The following is a 23,153-nucleotide window of genomic DNA, read 5'->3' on the forward strand; positions in this document are numbered from 1 at the left end:
TGAACGCACATTCGTCATCACCATACTGACGTATCACCCAGCGTGATGGTATGGGGTGCCGTTGGTTACACGTCTCTGTCACCTCTTCTTCGCATTGCTTTGAACAGTGGACGTTACATTTCAGATGTGTTACGACCCGTGGCTCTACCCTTCATTCGATCCGTGCGAAACCCTATATTTGAGCAAGATAATGCACGACCGCATGTTGTAGGTCCTGTATGGGCCTTTCTGGATACAGAAAATGTTCTACTGCTGCCCTGCCAGCTCATTCTCCAGATCTCTCACCAATTGAAAACATCTGGTCAATGGTGGCTGAGCAACTGGCTCGTCACAATACGCCAGTCACTACTCTTGATGAACTGTGGTATCGTGTTGAAGCTGCATGGGCAGGTGTACCTGTACACGCCATCCAAGCTCTGTTTGACTCAATGCCCAGGCGTATCAAGTCCGTTATTACGGCCAGAGGTGGTTGTTCTGAGTACTGATTTCTCAAGATCTGTGCACCCAAATTGCGTGACAATGTAATCATATGTCAGATCAAGTATAATTGTTTAATGAATACCCGTTGATCAACTGCATTTCTTCTTGGTGTAGCAATTTTAATGGCCAGTAGTGTACATCAACATTCCTCAAGCAACTTGACGGCAGGTAGTGGAGGGACTGATGTGTCCAACTGATGTGTCCAACTGATGTGTCCAACTGATGTGTCCAACTGATGTGTCCAACTGATGTGTCCAACTGATGTGTCCAACTGATGTGTCCAACTGATGTGTCCAACTGATGTGTCCAACTGATGTGTCCAACTGATGTGTCCAACTGATGTGTCCAACTGATGTGTCCAACTGATGTGTCCAACTGATGTGTCCAACTGATGTGTCCAACTGATGTGTCCAACTGATGTGTCCAACTGATGTGTCCAACTGATGTGTCCAACTGATGTGTCCAACTGATGTGTCCAACTGATGTGTCCAACTGATGTGTCCAACTGATGTGTCCAACTGATGTGTCCAACTGATGTGTCCAACTGATGTGTCCAACTGATGTGTCCAACTGATGTGTCCAACTGATGTGTCCAACTGATGTGTCCAACTGATGTGTCCAACTGATGTGTCCAACTGATGTGTCCAACTGATGTGTCCAACTGATCCACTCGCAGATGGCGCGCGTAAGAATGATTGTCGGTAAGGCTCCGTGTTAGCTTTAATTTCTCCAAGTTTCTCATCGTGATCATTTTGCGAGATGTACGTGGGCATAAGTAGTTTCAGACTCCTCCCGGAAAGTGCTTCAATAGTAAACCTCTCCGTGGTGGCAACGCCTCTCTTGTAACGTCTTCCACTGAAGTTTGTAAGCATCTCTGTAAACGCCCTCGCGCTGACTAAACGATCCCGAACGAAACGCGCCGCTCTTAGTTGGCTATTCTATATTTGCTCTATCAGTCGTACCAAGTTAGGATTCCATATTGATGATCAGTGCACAAGAATCGGTCGAACAAGCGCGTTATAATCCACCTCCCTAGATTCTTCCTATGAATCTCAGTATGGAATCAGATTTTTTTCCTGCTATTTCTTTCGTGTGGTTGTTCCACTTCACGTCACTCTAGCTAGTTACTCCTGGACATTTTAGGGTACACTATATCCAACAAATCGTCATCAACAGTGCACTTCTACGACAGTGGACTTCTTTTCCTTGATGTATGCGTAATATGTGACATGTTCAAGATCAGCTGCCAGCGCCTGCACCAATCAGCGCTCTACAGGTCATTCTGCGAATCGATACTGTCTTCGGGTGTTACTACTTTCTTACAAGCAACCGCATCATCTGGGAAGTCAAAGAGCTACCGACGCTTTCTGTTAGCTCACTTATATACATTGTAACTGTTCTATCACTCTCCCCTTGTGGTACTCCGGAAATTACATCTGCCGATTTTGTTCCGTTTATTATGGAGAAATGTAGCAACAAGCGAAATAGTACCTGCCCTGCGATTTATCTTAGAATATGGCCTACACTGAAGAAATTCAAAGCAAACTTTGTTTATTAAAAGCTTTTGACAACGTTCAACAGAAAATATTCTTTGAAATTCTCAAAGTTGCGCGGATAAAGTACTAGGTGCGAAAACTGGATTGCAGGTGCAAGAGTCGAATGACTTAAAAAAGGGGCGTTTGTTGAGTGGCGGGTCTACCTTTGGTATTCAGTATGCACATGGATTAAAAAGTAAAGGACGCCAAAGAGAATTTTTGAAAGGTGTTAAAGTTCAGTGAGAAGAAATTAAAACTGTTTGCCAGCGACAGTTTTAAGGTTTCTGGCTTAATTTTGGTATTAGACGGAGTGATGTAAGTTCTCTCTCTATTCGATGAGTCCTATTTCGCACTTATACACTGGATATTTTTGAGACATAGATCTTCAGCACTTAATTGTCACGCCACATATTTTCTGAGTAAGAGCGATGAGATCTTTGGTTGTCAGTAATACTGTCGTTTCCAGTGTAGCACTCGAGAATATTCAGTGAGAGAGTGTGGTTTTCGTCACGCTGCTGAGAGGTTTGGAAATAATTAGCACAACACAGATATGCAAATGCAGATGATGATTTTTTGAAATCTGGTTTAGTAAAAACTGATTTTAGGAGTCTGAAGATATTCAGGTAATGTCGCTGCATTGCTTGCTCGCTCGTAATTTGTAATGAGTTTGAGAATGGTAAATGTTCGGTGTCACTTTTCTTTCTCGGTTCGGGTTGGTTAGTTCGATTGTCGACACGTGGTTCAACAAAATTATCTACTCACATGGCTTGGACTCAGAGCTATAGATTCAACACCCTTTTACCATTTCATTAATGAGTTACCATGTCAGACTTAGATTTATCCTTATAAGAAGTGAATCTCGTAAAGATTTCTGTAATTGAGTGAGTGAGTTTCAAAACACAAATGGTTCAAATGGCTCTGAGCACTATGGGACTTCACATCTGAAGTAATCAGTCCCCTATAACTTAGAACTACTTAAACCTAACTAACCGAAGGACATCACACACACCCATGCCCGAGGCAGGATTCGAACCTGCGACCGTAGCAGCCCCGCGGTTCGGGACTGCAGAACCGCACGGCCACCGCGGCCGGCTTTCAAAACACAGTTTCTAACTGCAGTCGCTTCTATATCACTCAGGAAATTCAATTCCTTTCTTTCATCGACGCCTTGATAAAGATTCAATTTGTAATCGTGTGTCAGCGCATTCCACTTAGCGGAACACAGTTGCTCAGGCTTGAAGTATGAAGCGCTTAACGAAGTCTCTTTTCTTTGCACTGCATTTACGTAAGGTTCTCTTTGGCTGGTTTGTTGCTGCGCTGCATTTTAATATGATCCACTTTCGAACAGTGCCGTTCTTCCGTTGCCAAAGGGCAAGCCAGGGAAGTTCGTTAGGGCCAGTTTAACATCAGGTCGGTTCAGTTATTGTTTAGTTCAGATCGCATTTCGTTTCCGGACATTCTTATTCTACAGTGCAGTATTACAATGATGAGCTAAAACATTATGGTCTCCTGCTTAATAGCTTGTTTGTTCGTCTTTGGAACGAAATACATCACTGATTCTGTGTATCAGGTATCCGACAGTTTGTTGGTAGGTTTGTTGAGGTATGCGGCATTAGATGTCTTCGCACAGTTCATGTAACACGCGAAAACGACGTGCCGCTGATCTGTGTACGCGATGACGACGTCCGATAGCGACCCAGGTGGGTTCTACGACATTACATCAGATGCATTTGGTCGTCGAGACATCAACGGCAGTTCACTATAATACTCCGCAAACCAATGTAACACGGATCTGGCTCCGAGACACGGACAATTATACTCCAGAAAGATAACATCGTCATCGGGAAGGCATCACTCATGAAGTAATGCATTTGGTTCGCAGATGTCAGCGTGTCATCGATTACTACCACAGACCCGTGCAAGCGCAGGATAATTTCTCCCGTAGCATGATACTGCTCCCACCAGCCTGTGTCCGCGGAGCCCCTCACGTCTCGAGCCGCCGTTCATCCTCGATGACGGTGTTTGTAGAGACGACCATCTACCTAATGTAGCAAAATGTGATTCACACGAAGAGCCGACACGTCCCCATTGATCGACGGTCCAATCCCGATGGTCCCGTGTCCACTGCATTCGTAATTGACGATGACGTTCGATTAAGACGTGAACACGCAGTTATGGTGTACGATGAACGTAGTGCTCTGGAACACTTGTGCGTGTACCAGCATTGTGTTCTTTCGGCAGAGATGCCACACATCACCATCTATCCTACTTGGCAGAGCGGAGAAGCCTCTGAACCCCACGTTCTGTGACGTGCCGTGGACGCCAATCATTTAGCGTCTAGTGGAAATTCCAGTGTCCTACATCTTTCTGTAGATGCTGACGACAATAGAATGTGAACATTCGGCCAGCTTCCCCGTTTTCGAGTTACTCTTTCACAGGCGCTGCCTAATCATAATCTGCCCTTTTTCAAAGTCGCTTATCTCAAAGGATTTCGCCATCTGCATCCCCCGCGCGTGTCTTCTCCGCTTGCATGCTTTTGTTACCGCGCCACGTACACCAGGCGGCATCGCCGTAGCCAGTGGTCATAGTGTTTTGGCTTATCAGTGTGTGTGTTCGCGTCTGAGCCATTTAATGTTCGGAATTTTAGTTTTTCAGTTTCGGCACATTAATCTGCAGAGCATTTTAACAGAAGCCTTTTAGATATTTGTTCTTCCAAAGCTTGGTTTGTGATTTTATGCAAGATTTTTTCCCCCGTTCTGTATGTTAGAACTGCACGTACTGTGACGTCATGCATTGTAGCACTGTTCGCTTCACTACACAATACAGAATTTCACACGACAGCTTCTTTAGAACACAGGTTTTAAGTTATTTCTAGTAAAAGTTAACTGGAATACAGTTACACAATTTCAGATGGATTTTTATCAGATAGTTTTTACGAAAGCACACCGGCTGCATTGTTCAGATGACAGATCTTTCACATTACAATATATGCACACGTGAAAGTTAAGAATATGAGAATAGTAAACAAAATAGTTCATCATCATGAACATTTTTCCGCCGCCCCCGGCTGGTTACGTTGGGAACATAATCTTCGCCGTCTAGTCCTGTTTTCCAACCATCTTTCTGTGTTAATTCCGATCCAGCTCTAGCCTTTTTTTTTTACAATACACACTTCCAGACCTTTCAACCCTCTATCCCATTGTCTTCCTTTTACTTCGCATGTCTATTTCTTGTATATTATTGACAATCCTCTTGTTTATTATTGACAATCCTCTTGTTTTCCATTCTCTTTAAGTGCCCACACCATCTTGGCCTTGATGGCTCTATCTTGTTCTTTCATTATTTCACGTACCCTTTCATTTCTCATCCTCTCTCTCCCCTTGTTACTCCTGCCCTACTTCTGAGAATCTTCATTTCACGTGCCTCTAACCTGCTTACATCTGTTTCTTCATTACCCACGTTTCAGATGCATAGCGGAGAATTGGGGTGTAGCAGCTTCTGTATCTTACTACTTCGCATTTTTGTGGGACGTCTTTGTTCTAAAACAGCTCCTAACATTTCACAGGTATGCTTCTGTCTGCCACGTTCACTGACCTCTTTCTCATTTTTTCCATTTTCCTCTGTCACATTTCCCACGTACTTCACACTTTCCACCTTCAATTGTTTACCTCCAATATTTATTTCGCTAGTTGGTCTATCTTTCAATGAAACAATTACGCATTATAATTCTGTCAAACACAGCAAAGGACGCTAAAGTTTAACGTCATGGATAGTGGTTTTACGAGAGGTTACAAGATGAACCAAAAAAAAATTGAAACAAGAGTAACGGAATGTAACCGAACTAATTTAGGCGATGCTGAGGGAAATAAGATTAGGGAACTGAGACACAAAAAGTGGTAGAGGTGTCTTGCCGTATGGGTAGCAAAACAGCTGATGACACAAGTAAAGAGCGTACAAAAATGTAGACTGGCAGTTAAAAAAATGGCGTTTCTGAGAAAGGTAAGTTTATTAACAACGAATATAAACGTAACTGTTAGGAAGTCTTCTCTGAAGCTATTTGTATGAAGTTCATCCTTATATGGAAGTGAAACATGTCTGACAGGAATAGAAACTGTTGAAATCTGCACTTATAGAAGAATACTAATGATTACATTGGTCGATCAAAGCACTTCATCGAACTGATGAGAAAACCGCTTTTACGGCTCACTTTGACTAAAACAAGGAACAGGTTCGTGTGACACATCATGAGGCATTAAAGAACAGATCATATGGCTCAAAATATAAAACAAACGCAAAGTACAGAAGCATACCCACTGCATAGAGTCGGTATTTGGCAACGTTTAGTACAAAAAAATCCTAATGTTTTAGAGCTACGTAAATAAAGAGAACTTTCTTATCCAAGAACAAGCTGTGTCAGACTGCTCTGCAATCTTCAAATGAATGCCACCAAATTCAACAAATCTTGCATTTACACAATTATATGCAGTGAATGTTGGGCCCGTAACTTTAATAATAGATTCAAGGAGCAGCATTTCGATATGATACAACTGAAAAATCTGCAATAGTCACACTTACCAAAGATAAATGTCGCAAGTTTCAGAACAAATGTTGACTTCAAGATACTGCAAACCTGTATGAGGGCCACAGAAATTAGTTATCGAGCATTATGAAAGCAAACCAAGCAATTTCTTTAAAACTTTCGACGCAGTACTGGATAATGTTTTAGATTATTAACATTTCCTGTGCGCTTATCAGGACAAACTATTTTTTCGCATATATCTTATCTTACATTATTTAATAAACGTTATAATGTTGACAATGTACAGGGTGGTCAAAAACAGTCTGGAAAGCGCTGCAGTGTAGATTGTGGCGAGAAATGATTGTTAAGAAAAAATTCGATACGTTGCTCTGTTTCCGACCTAATTGGCATTGAAGCTAGCCAATCAGTCGTTGCGGCGCAAATTTAAACAGCCTGCCAGAATTGTTCTTCGTTTGGTTTCCTCATACCTAGCTTAAATTTATCACTTCCAACAAAGGCACAGTTTAACTTGTAATGAGCAATGGAACAAGTGGTAACTCACGGATCCACAGATGTCTGTGCATTACCGCATTTTGGGGCGTCCAAGTGCTTGAATGTGAGCGAGCAACGACCTGAGCGTCTAACGTCAATGCTAATTAAATCGGAAAGGCCACAACATATCTATTTTTAAGCTATTTTTCCTCAGTGCCGTCTACCCTGTAACTTTACGCGAGTTCCAAGTTAAAATGAACACTTTTTACAACCAAAAATTTTTAAGGTATGTAAATGTACACTTCTAATTCAGTTTTTTTGTGATGCGATACTAAAAATTTTATATCAAGTATTACTTTTTAGCTCATGTTGAGAGACATATTCCAACAGACCTGGAGATAACAGCAAAGTCTGCCGAAACCGGTTGCTTTAAATAAAGAAATATTTATGCGATCTTAGGTTTAGAAAGTTTTTAGGAAGTAAAACAGATGGCTCCTGACTTCTCAAAATGAGAATATCACCCTCGGCCATCTGTCATGGTGCTGCAAGAAAGAGCCAAGACTTGTTTACGAACAGTTATGTAAAATGTGTCTTCCACTTGACGATGATGGTATAACAAACAAAACAGTTAATGGACAATGTTTAAACTTTGTGGCTAATGTAGATTTATACATTCGTTTTTAATTACCTGTGGAAGTCCTCATAACATAGCCCGTAAGATGTGCAATTGGCCTCAGGGATAGTTAATTTCATAATGGAGTAAAGAATAGGGAACAAAAATTGTAGAGGGAGATCAAGGCTTAACTACATTACGCAAGTTCCAGTGGATATTCGTTGCAGTAACTACGCATACATGAGGCGGCTTGGGCGAGTCAGAACTAGCGTAGAGCGCTGCTATCAAATCAGTCCCTGAAGACCACAACAGCACACAAAGTAAATCGTAGCGCTATTCCGACAATTAGATGTTATGTTTTTCAATCTTGCTTGGAGGTCAATAACCGCGCAAACGAAGTCAGCAATAGTTGGTAAAATGGCTAGTGGCGAGCTGTACTGTTCACTCGAGTTTCCCTAGTTCAAGGAAGGAAGGAAGTTAATCGTTTAACGTCCCGTCTACATCGAGCTCATTAGTGACGGCCCGAGTTCTCTCTGGCGTAGGAACCCATTCGCTTATCGGCGCATCTCCCATTTACTTTTGTCAACAACACATTCCTGGACAGCAGGGATTGGGGAACTTCAAAACAAGAGTCCGCCGGTAGCGCCCCTTGTTTCCGCGATAACAAATCACCAGCAAACAACAAATAGGATCATCTATACAGGTCAGGGGTCGTGAACGCAGGAGTCAAACAACTGTCAACATAAACACATCCGCAGAGTAATACATCGGACAAGAAGTAGAAATAACACCATGCTGACAGCAACAATTATTTTTTACGCAATATTCACCTACGTGGGTAAGTTTTTAATTTCGTGAAATACGTGCATCCAATATTTCAGCCTAAGCAGTTGACTTGCTACTTTTTTGGTCTCGACGTTTGTACCTTAGGCACCTCAGCGTTCCACTCTGGTCCCGGTGGCCACCGCTGCTAGGGCAATGTAAATTATACAACTCTATGAATCAACGTGCTTGCATTCTAATGAGGTAGAACACTTGTATTATGACTTACAGAAGATGATAAATGATAGAAAACCCACCCAGAAGGTGATAACGGGGAGATTTTAATGTAAAAGGACAGTAACCAAAGAACGTCCTTTAGTGGAGAGCTTTGGGTTGACAACGGAAACGAGGAGGGTCATAATTTAGAAGTCTAGCGTTTTCGTCCGTAACACGTTCTCTCCAGAAGTAAACGAATGTAAGAAACAACCAAATGGAACTAAGTATTTTTTAAATTTAAATTACGCTAGTGATCATTAAAATTGCTACATCACGAAGATGACGTGCTACAGACGCGATATTTAACCGACAGGAAGAAGATGCTGTGATATGCAAATGATTAGCTTTTTCAGAGCATTCACACAAGATTGGCGCCGGTGGCGACACCTACAACGTGCTGACGTGAGAGAAGTTTCCAACCTATTTCTCATACACAAACAGCAGTTGACCGCCGTTGCCTGGTGAAAAGTGGTGGTGACGCATCATGCAAGGAGGAGAATTCAGTACCATCAAGTTTCCGACTTTGATAAAGGTCGGATTGTAGCCTATCGCAGTTGCGGTTAATCGTATCGCGACATTCCTGCTGGCGTTGGTCAAGATCCAATGACTCTTAGCAGAATATGGAATCGGTGGGTTCAGGAGGGTAATACGGAACGCCATGCTGGATCCCAACGGCCTCGTATCACTAGCAGTCGAGACGACAGGCATCTTATCCGCATGGCTGTATCGGATCGTGCAGCCACGTCTCGATCCCTGAGTCAACAGATGGGGACGTTTGCAAGACGACAACCATCTGCACGAACAGTTCGACGACGTTTGCAGCAGCATGGATTGTCAGCTCGGAGACCATGGCTGCGGTTACCCGTGACACTGCATCACAAACAGGAGCGCCTACGACGGTGTACTCAACGACGAACCTGGCTGCACGAATGGCAAAACGTAACTTTTTCGGATGAATCCAGGTTCTGTTTACAGCATCACGATAGTCGCATCCGTGTTTGGCGACATCGCGGTAAACGCACATTGGAAGCGTGTATTCGTTTATCACCCGGCGTCATGGTATGGGGTGCCATTGGTTACACGCCTGTCACCTCTTGTTCGCATTGCTTTGAACAGTGGACGTTACATTTCAGATGTGTTACGACCCGTGGCTCTATCCTTCATTCGATCCCTGCGGAACCCTACATTTCACCAGGATAATGCACGACCGCATGTTGCAGCTCCTGTATGGGCCTTTCTGGATACAGAAAATGTTCTACTGCTGCCCTGCCAGCTCATTCTCCAGATCTCTCACCAATTGAAAACGTCTGGCCAATGGTGACCGAGCAAATGGCTCGTCGCAATACGCCAGTCACTACTGTGGTATCGTGTTGAAGCTGCATGGGCACCTGTACCTGTACACGCCATCCAAGCTCTGTTTGACTCAATGCCCAGGTGTATCAAGTCCGTTATTACCGCCAGAGGTGGTTGTTCTGGGTACTGATTTCTCAGGATCTATGCACCCAAATTTCGTGAAAATGTAATCACATGTCAGTTATCGTATAATATATTTGTGCGATGAATCCCCGTTTATCATCTGCATTTCTTCTTAATGTAGCAATTTTAATGGCCGGTAGTGTACTTCGGAATTTGAAGTAACGCATGAAATTTAAAGCTAAAGAGTAAACATCTATACAAAGCAGGAAAGAAACAGACCCTTGAGATAAGAGGTCCGAAGCGGTGATCATTTCAGAATGCGGAGACCAGCAGAAAAATGCTCCCATCGGAGCACAAAAAAGGCGAATATGCTCCTGTTTAAAAAGAATCTGACTACGGTAGCGCCTGCTTTCATCTACCTTCCACAGTACCTTTAAAAAATTTCAAAATTTTATGGCATGCAACACATTGCGCGCCTTTTCACATACAACTCACCACCGACTCGCACAGGCTTCCCTAGCTGTAGCTTCCTCACACCCACTTTTCCATCGCCGTAAATAGCTCACGCCCACCAACTCCAGTTGCCCATTCTCACTGACTCATTCAGCCCAACTGATTGTCCTTGTCTCTTTGCACTTTTTTGTCACTGTCTCCTCTGTCACAGCCACAGTCCCCTCTATTCCGCCCTAGTACTGCTGTCTCCTCTCTCTCGGTCACTGTGTCCCTCTTGCTGTCTCTTACTGCTACTATCTCATTCCTTCCTTCCTACTGCTGCTCTCTCTCTCTCTCTCTCTCTCTCTCTCTCTCTCTCTCTCTCTCTCTCTCTCTCTCTCGTTGTAGTTGTCACACAGTCTGTCTCTCATTAGCACTTGCTGTTACCCGCTTATACTTTCTCCTTCTCTTTATTCCTGTCCCACTGGCACTGTCTCATTCATATTTCTGCTATCACTGCTCTGTCGCTCTGACTGTGTTCCACTGCCATCGTGTCTCTCTTTCACACTGCCATTGTCTCCTTCCTCTTTCAACACCACAACTACTGTCTACTATTTTCCAGTATTTATTGCTTTTCTCTTTCCCACTGTCCCTCCTCTGTCAGCACAAAAAATCGCCAATAAATTCTCATGCCAAATTTTTTGGGAAAAGTTTTGAAAGATGCTGAGGAAAGTAGAATGAGGCAGCTGGTACCCCACTGTTCAGTCTTCTATTAAACAAGAGCATAGTCCCTTTTTTGTGCTCCGACAGGAGCATTTCTCCGCTGCTTCCTTTCTTTTCCTTGCTGCAGTAGGACGTTTCAATCATATGAAGAGAAATTTATGGGTCAGTAAAATTTTGATAGTTAACGTATGCAAAACTGAAATAACGGAAAACTAATTTAACACCTCAGAGTGGATTTTACGTGAACAAAAATTTTGCATATCCTTCCGTAGTAGAAAATGGGACTCCCAGAATCATTCTGATGATAACGCACACACTTTACAGTATCTCTCTCCGTGCTACGTCAATTTATAAACAGCTTTTCGTCTTACACTGGGTTTTATGTGCGTCTCTTACGTGTACAAGTAGGGCAATTTTTAATCTCAGCCTCTCCTAAACGGATAAAGATATCAATACAATTTTCAAAAGTTGTTCGAGATCGCGGTCCTACGAATGTATAGTAAAAATTACAGTTATTTGCTGTGTATAGCCGTGTTTTCGTGCGTTTCTGGATAATGGATACAAATTTTTGAAAATGGGAAGATACCACTTCTAGATAAGTGCCAGCAATTTGCGGCGGTTACTTATCCAGATATCCGCTGCTGATGGCGAAACGATGCTGAAAATGCTTTTTTCTGGTTTTCTCGGCAACTACATGGTGACTCCGTAGCCTCTTAAGGCGCACCGCAGATCACACCCACCAAACAATATCCTCCATTTGTCCAGGCTGGAGGAAGTATGTGATATTCAAAATTTGACCCTATACTGCACGATACTCACAGTTACACCATCCTCCTGTTGGGTAAAGAAACGATCCCAAACCTAAGGGCTATCCGAAACACTTCGCCCTATCTTTCCATCACCAATAGGACGCGGTATGAGCTCCGGAAAAAAAAAAAAAAAAAGCGTTCTTATGCACGGCATTTGAGAACCTATTGGTGGAACTGTGGAATGCGTACCGATACAGTGATTAATTTTTAAAAAACGACTGAAAACAATAGGGATATAATGAAAAAAAGTGTTTGGAAGAGAAGATTTCTTCAGCAAAGCTGGCAGACGACACAATCACTAACAGAGATTATTATATAATGGGCGCTGGCTGATGATAATTATGTTGGGCTTTGTGGTACTTTAATTACGTAACCATTACGGAACCTCACCTCAATCTCTCGATACCAGCAATATTCTACTGTGTTTCTGTAAAATAGTTAACATATTTCTGTGAGAACATTCAGATTTGATTTCATTAACGTAGAGGTACTTCGATACATCGAAATGTATATATTGCAATGATATTATTCTTGTGTGTATTCTTTCTTTTGTCAATATGATCTTTGACGTACTTGTAACTCTGATTTTTTGGGTGCGTAAGCGGTTATTAGACAGTCAAGCTTTGGTCGTCATGTTAGAAAGAAGCAAATTGTAGACAGTTTATGAAATGTGAACTTTAACAGTGAGGAAGATATTTTCAAGTATGTTTTATATTGTGAAGTGATGTTTTGGATGGAGTTACGTGATATTGCAACAAAAGTAATTAAAAAAATCTTCAAGAATGGTTTATGAAACACATCTATAAAACTTTTGAATATAGCAGAACACCACCTAGGCCTCTTCGCATCCGACCTTGGAATCACCACTACCTAGATTTTCGACGATTGAGCCATGAGTTTACAACGAGACCAGCGTGGGAAACACGAAAAGATGAGTGCATAGTTTATCCATTATTTCAAGAAATGACTTTATTGACTGTGATCTAATGACACCTGCCATATAATATAACTTTTTTGTTGTCCGAAAATGCAATATTTAGCAGCGTGAGCAACACTACAATCATAATTAATTTTCTGACCTATGTTGTGGTAGGGTTGTTAAAGCTTCTTGAAGTAACCATCGTCAAAACCGTACATGGAGATTTCTTTACATGCCTGAATAGTTTGAGAGATGAATTATAAACATACGTGATGAAAAACAATAGAATACCCCAAGGAATGACATAACATGTACATAAAGTCACTACTAGGTACCACAAGAAAATATATCAGAAGAAGAAGAAGAAGAAGATGATGATGATGATGATGATGATGATGATGATGATGGTTCAACTAAAATGTTGAAGACGACACAAAAGTTAGTACGTACAGTACTAAATTATTTATAGAACATTTACGAAGGAAAAAAAGTTCCTAAAAACTGAAAAAATGACAGACAAGACAAAAAATACAGGGTGAGTCACCTAACATTACCGCTGGCTATGTTTCGTAAACCACATCAAATACTGACGAACCGATTCCACAGACCGAACGTGAGGAGAGGGGCTAGTGTAATTGGTTAATACAAACCATACAAAAATGCACGGAAGTATGTTTTTTAACACAAACCTACTTTTTTAAATGGAACCCCGTTAGTTTTGTTAGCACATCTGAACATATAAACAAATACGTAATCAGTGCCATTTGTTGCACTGTAAAATATTAATTACATCCGGAGATATTGTAACCTGAAGTTGACGCTTGAGTACCACTCCTCCGCTGCTCGACCGTGTGTATCGGAGAGCACCGAATTACGTAGGGATCCAAAGGGAACGGTGATGGACCTTAGGTACAGAAGAGACTGGAACAGCACATTACGTCCACATGCTAACACCTTTTTATTGGTCTATTTCACTGACGCACATGTACATTACCATGAGGGGTGAGGTACACGTACACACGTGGTTTCCGTTTTCAATTACAGAGTGGAATAGAGTGTGTTCCGACATGTCAGGCCAATTGATGTTCAATGTGGTGGCCATCATTTGCTGCACACAATTGCAATCTCTGGCGTAATGAATGTCGTACACACCGCAGTACATCTGGTGTAATGTCGCCGCAGGCTGCAAGGCTGCCACAATACGTTGTTTCATATCCTCTGGGGTTGTAGGCACATCACGGTACTTTAACGTACCCCACAGAGAAGTCCAGAGGTGTAAGATAAGGGGCACGGGTTGACCAATTTATGCGTCCTCCACGTCATGGTAATGTACATGTGTGTCAGTGAAATAGACCAATAAAAAGGTGTTAGCATGTGGATGTAATGTGCTGTTCCAGTCTCTTCTGTACCTAAGGTCCATCACCGTTCCCTTTGGATCCCTACGTAATTCGGTGCTCTCCGATACACACGGTCGAGCAGCGGAGGAGTGGTACTCAAGCGTCAACTTTAGGTTACAATATCTCCGGACGTAATTAACATTTTACAATGCAACAAACGGCACTGATTACGTATTTGTTTATGTGTTCAGATGTGCTAACAAAAGTAACGTGTACATTTAAAAGACGTAGGTTTGTGTTAAAAAACATACTCCCGTGCATTTTTATATGGTTTGTATTAAACAATTACACTAGCCCCTCTCCTCAAGTTCAGTCGGTGGAATCGGTTCGTCAGTATTTGATGTGGTTTACGAAATATATACAGCCGACTGCTAGCGAAACGCAGATATCCGCGTTCGAATCTCACTCTTGCACACATTTTCTACTGCCACCTCATATCTCTCAATTACATTGCCGGTTCAACATAATTGAACGGTATAGTATTATTTCATGTTATCAAATCTTCACTTGCTTCATCGTGTTCGATCCATTTCAGTGCATCGTATCCATTACAGAAAGAAAAAACAACAAGTGTACATGTATGTTGTTGTTGTGGTCTTCAGTCCTGAGACTGGTTTGATGCAGCTCTCCATGTTACTCTATCCTGTGAAAGGTTCATCATCTCCCAGTACCTACTGCAGCCTACATCCTTCTGAATCTGCTTACTGTATTCATCTCTTCGTCTCCCTATACGATTTTTACCCTCCACGCTGCCCTCCAATGCTAAATTTGTGATCCCTTGATGGCCCAGAACATTTCCTACCAACCGGTCCGTTCTCCTTGTCAAGTTGTGCCACAAACTCCTCTTCTCCCCAATCCCATTCAATACTTCCTCATTAGTTATGTGATCTACCCATCTAATCTTCAGCATTCTTCTGTAGCACCACATTTCGAAAGCTTCTATTCTCTTCTTGTCCAAACTATTTATCGTCCATGTTTCACTTCCATACATGGTTAACTCCATACAAATACTTTCAGAAACGACTTCCTGACGTTTAAATCTATACTCGATGTTAACAAATTTCTCTTCTTCAGAAACGCTTTCCTTGCCATTGCCAGTCTACATTTTATATCCTCTGTACTTCGACCATCAGTTATTTTGCTCCCCAAATAGCAAAACTCCTTTACTAATATAAATGTCTCATTTCCTAACCTAATTCTCTCAGCTTCACGCGACTTAATTCGACTACATTCCATTATCCTCGTTTTGCTTTTGTTAATGTTCATCTTATATCCTCCTTTCAAGACACTGTCCATACCGTTCAACTGCCATCCCAAGTCCTTTGCCATCTCTGACAGAATTACAATGTCATCGCGCAAACCTCAAAGTTTTTATTTCTTCTCACTGGATTTTAATACCTACTCCGAATTTTTCTTTTGTTTCCTTCACTGCTTGCTCAATATACAGATTGAATAACATCGGCGATAGGCTAAAACCCTGTCTCACTCCCTTCCCAACCACTGCTTCCCTTTCATACCCTTCGACTCTTATAACTGCCATCTGGTTTCTGTACAAATTGTAAATAGCCTTTCGCTCCCTGTATTTTACCCCTGCCACCTTCAGAATTTGAAAGAGAGTATTCCAGTCAACATTGTCAAAAGCTTTCTCTAAGTCTACAAATGCTAGAAACGTAGGTTTGCCTTTCCTTAATCTTTCTTCTAAGATAAGTCGTAAGGTCAGTATTGCCTCACGTGTTCCAACATTTCTACGGAATCCAAACTGATCTTCCCCGAGGTCGGATTCTACCAGTTTTTCTATTCGTCTGTAAATAATTCGCGTTAGTATTTTGCAGCCGTGACTTATTATACTACGTCTGCTAAATTATGGCCTTTATGTTTCGGAAGTAGAGGAGGAGCAAGCTGTCATTCGTGTATGGCGGTGTGTGCTCTGAATAGCAGAACGAACAGGTGCATTGCACTGCGTGTGCCGCTAGCCACCAACTGACAGTTCATAGGCGGGCGCAGTGAATGTCAGCGAACTGTGTGCTGCGGCACGTGATCCGCCGACAGGTGTGTCTGTGACGTCACACGTCCTCCGAACAGTGCGTGTGACGTAAAAAACCGTGCTCCCGACTGCATCCACGTTTGCGGAATAACGGCCAGGAGTTGACAAGTCGTGACCATTCAATCACTTTACAGCTGCCACGCTGTGCGCTTCACTTACTTGCTATCGACGCTGTTTTCACAATTATTAAGTACGTGCTTCAGCTCTTTATTGCCCTTTAGTTTTAGTAACACTCCACTGTTGCTGTTTATTTTTGTGGTTTTGGTAGAAGAATCCTACACGTCAGATAAAATACGTTTGACAACGTGACTAAGGGATCATTGCTGAATATCTTAACAATCCACACATCCCCGAAGAAATAAATTTGATAGTGTTGAGATACAAAGAGAAAAGAAGACAAAATAGCTTTAACGTCGCTGGCCCGTCTATCTCACATGTTCGTAGTAATATATTAACAGTTCAGGTGAAGTCTATGTGCAACTGAATAAATGCTGGTTTGTCAGGCGCGATTTGCCTTCTTTACTCATGCATCTTCTGTGACCTGAAATACATATACATTGAAACTTCCTGGCAGATTAAAACTGTGTGCCGGACCGAGACTCGAACTCAGGACCTTTGCCTTTCGCGGGCAAGTGCTCTACCAACTGAGCTACCCAAGCACGACTCACGCCCCGTCCTCACAGTTTTACTTCCGCCAGTACCTCACCTCCTACCTTCCAAACATATATACATTGTCGCTAATATGTAACATTCTTAGTTCATGTATTAAGCCACTGTACTTACAAGCTAAAAACAGTTCTACTTCCGACACTTACTTACTCAATTCATTTGTTTTATTATAGTAAAATTACGAAATACATGCACTGTCCTTACAGCAAATAATAAAACAAGTGTACCGAGAAAGAAGATACCGATAGAAGAAATGATTATAGTTTGTAATTGTATGTACAGTGGCACAATATGATTATAAATGCTTCATTTAAATGATTATATATATGAATTTCAGGCCACTGAAGATGCTTTAATAACGTACTGCGAACATTTTTGGCCAAAATACTCCTGTTGCACAACAACAGACTTAACTCACAAAAAGTGAAATGCTCGGATGTCATTGCTGGCCGAGAGGCCCCGTCCGGGGAACAATTTTTGTAACGTAAAACTATTTCGATCATTACATTTCGTTGGCGAACCATCTACAAAAATCTATGAGCCTCATGCAATACTGCAGAACACTTTATTTTTATCAAGACCTGCATATTCACTTTTGTAGACTTTAAGAACTTCTTCACAGATGCCGAATCTTCTTCCAAGCACTCTTTTTGACAGGTAACAGGGAGTAATCACACAGGACCAGTTTCGGACTGTAGATAGAATGAGTTCTTAGTTTCACTTGTGTGTACTCTAAACTTCTTGGTAGGCATTCTGCTGTGCCTCACTGAGCACTGACAGACAGCCGCCTGATCCACCAATGGTTCACTTGCTACACGACCTTTTTTTAACGATTCTGAACAGCTTCCCTTACGATCTATATCAGAGAATATCTATGCTTTCGACTGAAGCATATTTTTTGAAACGAACTGATTGAAAACAGGTTTCACCACGAGTAACAATGTTTGTAATGCGCCCAGAGATGACCTCGTGACCAACTGTGAAGTTATCTGGACGAGAATAACCGGTCTGGGTGAACTAAAGCCAATCGTCGAGGGTTCTCACTGGCCACCCGATCCTGCCGCAACAGCTGTAGTATTATTCACATGAAGTCTACCATCAGAAAGAAGAAAGTACGACGATCATGCAGCATTCGTTGGAGATTACATTAACCTACCAAGTACAGACTGACACGTCTAAGGACTCACTGCAGGAAGTAGGGACAAGCTGTCTTGTGAAGCACTTTTGAAAACGTCTTCCGAAAGCTGCCTTGAGTAGCTACCCAATGCAGAGTACTAGCTCGAGTACGACCACATGGAACTGGTCCTTAGATACGCGAATGGCTACAAGACTTTTAAGCAACAGAACCAAGTACGTTTTCCTGGATGGCGAATGTTCATCAGAGACAAGGGTACCGTCAGGAACGCCACAGGGAAGTGTAATATGTCTGCTCTTGTTCCCTACACAAACAAATGGTGTGGCGGACAGGGTGAACAGCAGTCTGCACCTGTATGGTGATGATGCTACGATGTACGGGAAGGTGTCTATGTTGAGTGACAGTAGGAGCGTTCAAGATGACGTAGACCAAATTTCTAGGTGGTCTGATGAACGACAGCTATCTCTAAATGTAGAAAACTAAGGTAATGCAGATGAATAGGAAAGACAATCCCGTAATGTTCGGATACAGCATTAATACGACGATGCTATAGGAAATGGAACAAGCATGTAAGGACTGTAGCAAGGAAGGACAATGGCCTACCTGGTCGTCTTCGGTTTGCTGGGAGAGAGTGTGGCTCATCTGTGTGAAGGAGATGGCGTCTACGACACTACTGCGACCAATTCTTAAGTACTGGTCGAGTGTTTGGGATCCCCACCTGGTCGTATTAAAGGAAGACATGGAAGCACGTCAGAGGCGCCCTGCTGGGTTTGTTACCGGTAGTGTTGATCAACAGACGGGTGTTACGGAGGTGCTTGGGGAGCTCAAATGGAAAGACATTCTTTTTGCGAAAAACTATTGAGAAAAATTAGAGAACCGGCATATGGAGCTTACTGTAGAACGATTCTACTCCCACTGTCATACATTTCGCGTAGACCAAAAATAAGAAAACTTAGGGCTCGTACGGCAGCGTAGAAAACTCATTTCCTGGATACGATTTCGAGCATTATTCAAAGACGCGTGAGACGTTTGTCGAATACATTCTATATTACTTGAAAACAAATAATTTTGCAAAAAATTTGACAGATTTTTAATTTATTTACACGTTTTGTTCAGGAAGCATGTTCTTATTGCACGCTACTTGTGTTCTCCAACTGTTCCAAATTCAGTACTAGATCCGAAGTAAGCCTTGTTGACAGTTAAATATCACATCACCATAACTTTTTATTCCTGAAATAGCTAGGCCTTGTAGAACTTTTGACACCTCATTTACTTAGCTAGCAGCACCCGATCGTAAAACGGTTCAATTCTGCCCGAAGTCAAAGTTTTTCTTAATTGCCCTGTTTACTTTAAGGCAGTTCCATATATATATAAACTAGATCTCAAGCTGATCAGTTTTATATCCCATTGTCTTCCTTTGGCTATGAAAATTCATTGCTTAATTTTTCCCTCAAATAACTGATTAAGTTTCTCGCAATTACTGTCACAGAAAGATGCAAATGCGGAATATGGGTACTAGTATGAAATACTATGATTTCTCACCTTGTAAGTGTTGTACTTTGGTTAGCTGCTTAAGAACTGCGTTCAGCAACTGTAGACTGCTTTGGGATGCATTCATATTACAGTTGACAGCCACTGCGAGTGAGTGAAATCGTATTAACGAATTCACTAGAAGGCATAACTATTGCAGGTTGTTGGTTTTCTGTTTCATTTTTGTCACAACACATAAATTATTAATACATTGTGTAAACAGAGGTTAGCTAATACATTAAGCCCTTAAATGACGTGTTTGTTGCGAATTAAAATTTAATTTTCGATTTTATTTGAGATTCTGAGTTTCGAGATGCCCGTGTGACTAACATGGACTATTATTCCTTATTTATACCCTAGTATTCCATATTTGTACCGTACCTTCACAACCTGTTTTGTTTGTAGTAATTGCTTCAGAAATGACTTCACGAGTTCTAAAGCGGAAGGATATGCCTGCTATGCAAATAACAATGTTAGAGAAAAAAATGGGCCCACTCCAGAAATTTGGATGTTATACATCTCGCTGGCGAAACCATGTGAAAACCTTGTGTCTACCTCCTCATGCCCCCCACAAGATGCAACCGCTGGACAGAACTTTCACGAGTCATTTGAAAGCCTCATATTCTGAGCAGGTACAGGTATGGATGAGGGGAAATGCACAGGTGCAGTAACAAACATGGATATCGCCATACTGAATGGCAAGGTCTACCTGAAGTGACAGAAACGGGAAATGGCAGTCAATGGATTTAGTGTGACAGGTATATCCCCTTTAAACCCTCATATTTTCACGGATGCGGATTTAATTGCCAGCAATAATTAAGTAGGTACCTAAAGATCCAGTCAATGAACCATCTGCAGGAGCTGTGGCTTCTAAAAATGGAAAGGCCAATGCTGAAGTCGAGAGAGGAACATTTGCTGCGACATCTGAAATTACATCTTGACATCTCACCTATTGCACAAATAAAGAAGAGGTCAGGAATGAAGGGAAGAAAAGGTGGTTCTTCAGCAGTACTAACGTTGTTTCCATACGAGAGATGTCTCAGAGTATCGACGACAGCAACAAATAAACCGTATAGAAAGAAGGGGAGGCCACCAAAGCGTAGGATGATGTTTTTAATGAGAAACATGATTCGTCCGCCTTAGTCGCGGTCTAGACAACATGGTACCCACTAATGAAGATGGCAACTGTCCCTTTTGCTCAGGTAAATTTTCGGAGGAGGAGGTAGGGTAAGAATGGTTTAATGTGTGTAATCCGTGTAATGTGGGCGCAACACTGAATGTGCACACTATGGCAGAGGACGATACGTGTGTGACTTCTGCAAGTGAAATTACTTTTAGTAACGAATTTGATAACTGAAAATGGAGTATTTCGTGAGTTGAAACTTCCTGGCAGATTAAAACTGTGGGCCGGACCGAGACTCGAGCTCGGGACCTTTGCCTTTCGCGGGCAAACGCTCTATTAATTGAGCTACCCAAGCACGACTCACGTCCGCCAGTACCACGTTTCCTACCTTCCAAACTTGAAAGGTAAGGTCCGTAGTTGGAATCTCCGTGCGGCACACAATTTTAATCTGCGAGGAAGTTTCATACCAGCGCACACTCTGCTGTAGAGTAAAAATTTCATTCTATTTCGTGAGTTGTTCTGTTGTGTTATCACGTTTTATAGTGTTTTCTTTGACAATCAGTTGTTAGATTTTCAATTATTTGTTTCGACTTTAAAAAAACTTTTAACGGGTGGAGTATTCCATATTTGTATCTCATAATCTGTAGTGCCAAAAATGTCTAACTTTAGTGTAAATCCTGATTCACAAAAAAAAAAAAAAAAAAAATGTTCAAATTGCTCTCAGCACTATGGGACTTAACTGCTGTGGTCACCAGTCCTCTAGAACTCAGAACTACTTAAACCTAACTACCACAAGGACATCACGCACAACAATGCCCGAGGCAGGATTCGAACCTGCGACCGCAGTGGTCGCGCGGTTCCAGACTGTAGCGCCTAGAACCGCTCAGCCACTTCGGCCGGCCCTGATTTAGAAATGTGCCCAACGTAGTATGCAAGCGAAAATATACGATGCATTAAAACAACCTAAAGTATGTGCTACAGATATTTTGTTTGCTTAATGTGAAATTTCTGAAAGGAAAACAAAGTGATATTCCATAATTTGTACCAATTCATGTAGCAAAACTAGATCTCACGCTGGGCAATATGGCACACAATTTGTCTATTTCCCACTCTTCGTTTGGCTATGAAAATTCTGACAAAACGTGTCGTGTGAGTTTTAGGGAATCTTGTTTTCTCTCCGCTCAAACATATCGTCAAAAGACGACAGGTCTTGACAGAAGAGAATCGGGACACGAACAATTCGCAATTGTGCGGTGCGGTAGACTGACTTGCTATGGATAGTCGCTCGAGTAGAAGGCGCAGAGACTCTGGCGCCGGCGAGAGGGTGGTGAACTGCACGCACCTGGGGGCGAGCAGAGCGTCGGCGCAGCCGCGGCAGCTGGAGGCGGCGTCGGCGACCAGCACGGAGCGCAGGGCGGCGCCCAGCGTCGCCGAGTGGCGGCCGGAGCGTCGGTCGCGGCGCCGCGGCGCCAGCAGCGATCTCCAGCGCAGGCACATCACTGCTCACTGCTCTCCGCTCCACTCACAACACCTCACCTCACAGGCTGCCCGCCTGCGCCGCGTCTGCCTTCGCAGCTGCCGCGCCAAACACCGCCGCAAGCGAAGACATCACACTCCCCCTAGAGCACGCACTCAGTGTGCGACACGCGCTCGCGCTACTAGGCAACAATAGAGTCGCGCCTTCAATCGCTATATCACTAACACTTCTTCCCGTAAAATCGTTACAGTGGCCATTCTTCAACGCGACAGTCTACTTCCTAGGTTCGGCGTGCTGCCGATCGGCCGACACCTAGAGCTCGAATAAAGTAAACAGCCGCCTGACAGACAGATGTCAGTGGCGGGAGAGCGGCGTTGCCGGCTGCACTAAGCACCGTGCCACGTGCTCGTGCGATCGATATGAATCGCTGTGTGTTTGACTCTGCCCCCTCCAACCCCTGCAGCCTGCCTCGCCCGGTAAAGTCTCCTTTATGCCAAAGTGAATAGGAGGGGCAGAAGCGAACACAACCGAAGGAGCATTCGCAGACAATTCCCCAGTTTTCACTACTGTTCGCTTGTATCTATGAACAAGCGATTACACTGGAGAGACAGAAGAGAGAAACGAACACAGCGTTGCTTGTTTTTCGCGCTAATAGCCACCACACAGACTGTATTCAAGACAACACTAGTTATATAGCAATTGAAATCAGCATAAAGACATGGGGGAAAATTAGCATTGTCGGCCCGAGTAGGTTTTGCGCGGTGTATCTGCAGTAATATGAGATACGGTGTACTGGCAAATG

The 23,153-nt window shown here is 42.7% G+C and overlaps 1 protein-coding gene across 1 annotated transcript in view; it reads right to left on the bottom strand.

Moving 5' to 3' along the window:
* Positions 1-22,414, bottom strand: part of LOC126268138 (mitogen-activated protein kinase kinase kinase 13-like) — a 139,302-nt gene extending 116,888 nt beyond the window's left edge. The window contains exon 1 of the mRNA XM_049973669.1: positions 22,217-22,414. Coding sequence (XP_049829626.1) covers positions 22,217-22,371 — 155 coding nt within the window. The 5' untranslated portion in view covers positions 22,372-22,414. The remainder of the gene's footprint in view (positions 1-22,216) is intronic.
* Positions 22,415-23,153: the final 739 nt, after the last annotated feature.

This window comes from Schistocerca gregaria, chromosome 4 (assembly GCF_023897955.1).
Source record: "Schistocerca gregaria isolate iqSchGreg1 chromosome 4, iqSchGreg1.2, whole genome shotgun sequence".
NCBI lineage: Eukaryota > Metazoa > Arthropoda > Insecta > Orthoptera > Acrididae > Schistocerca > Schistocerca gregaria.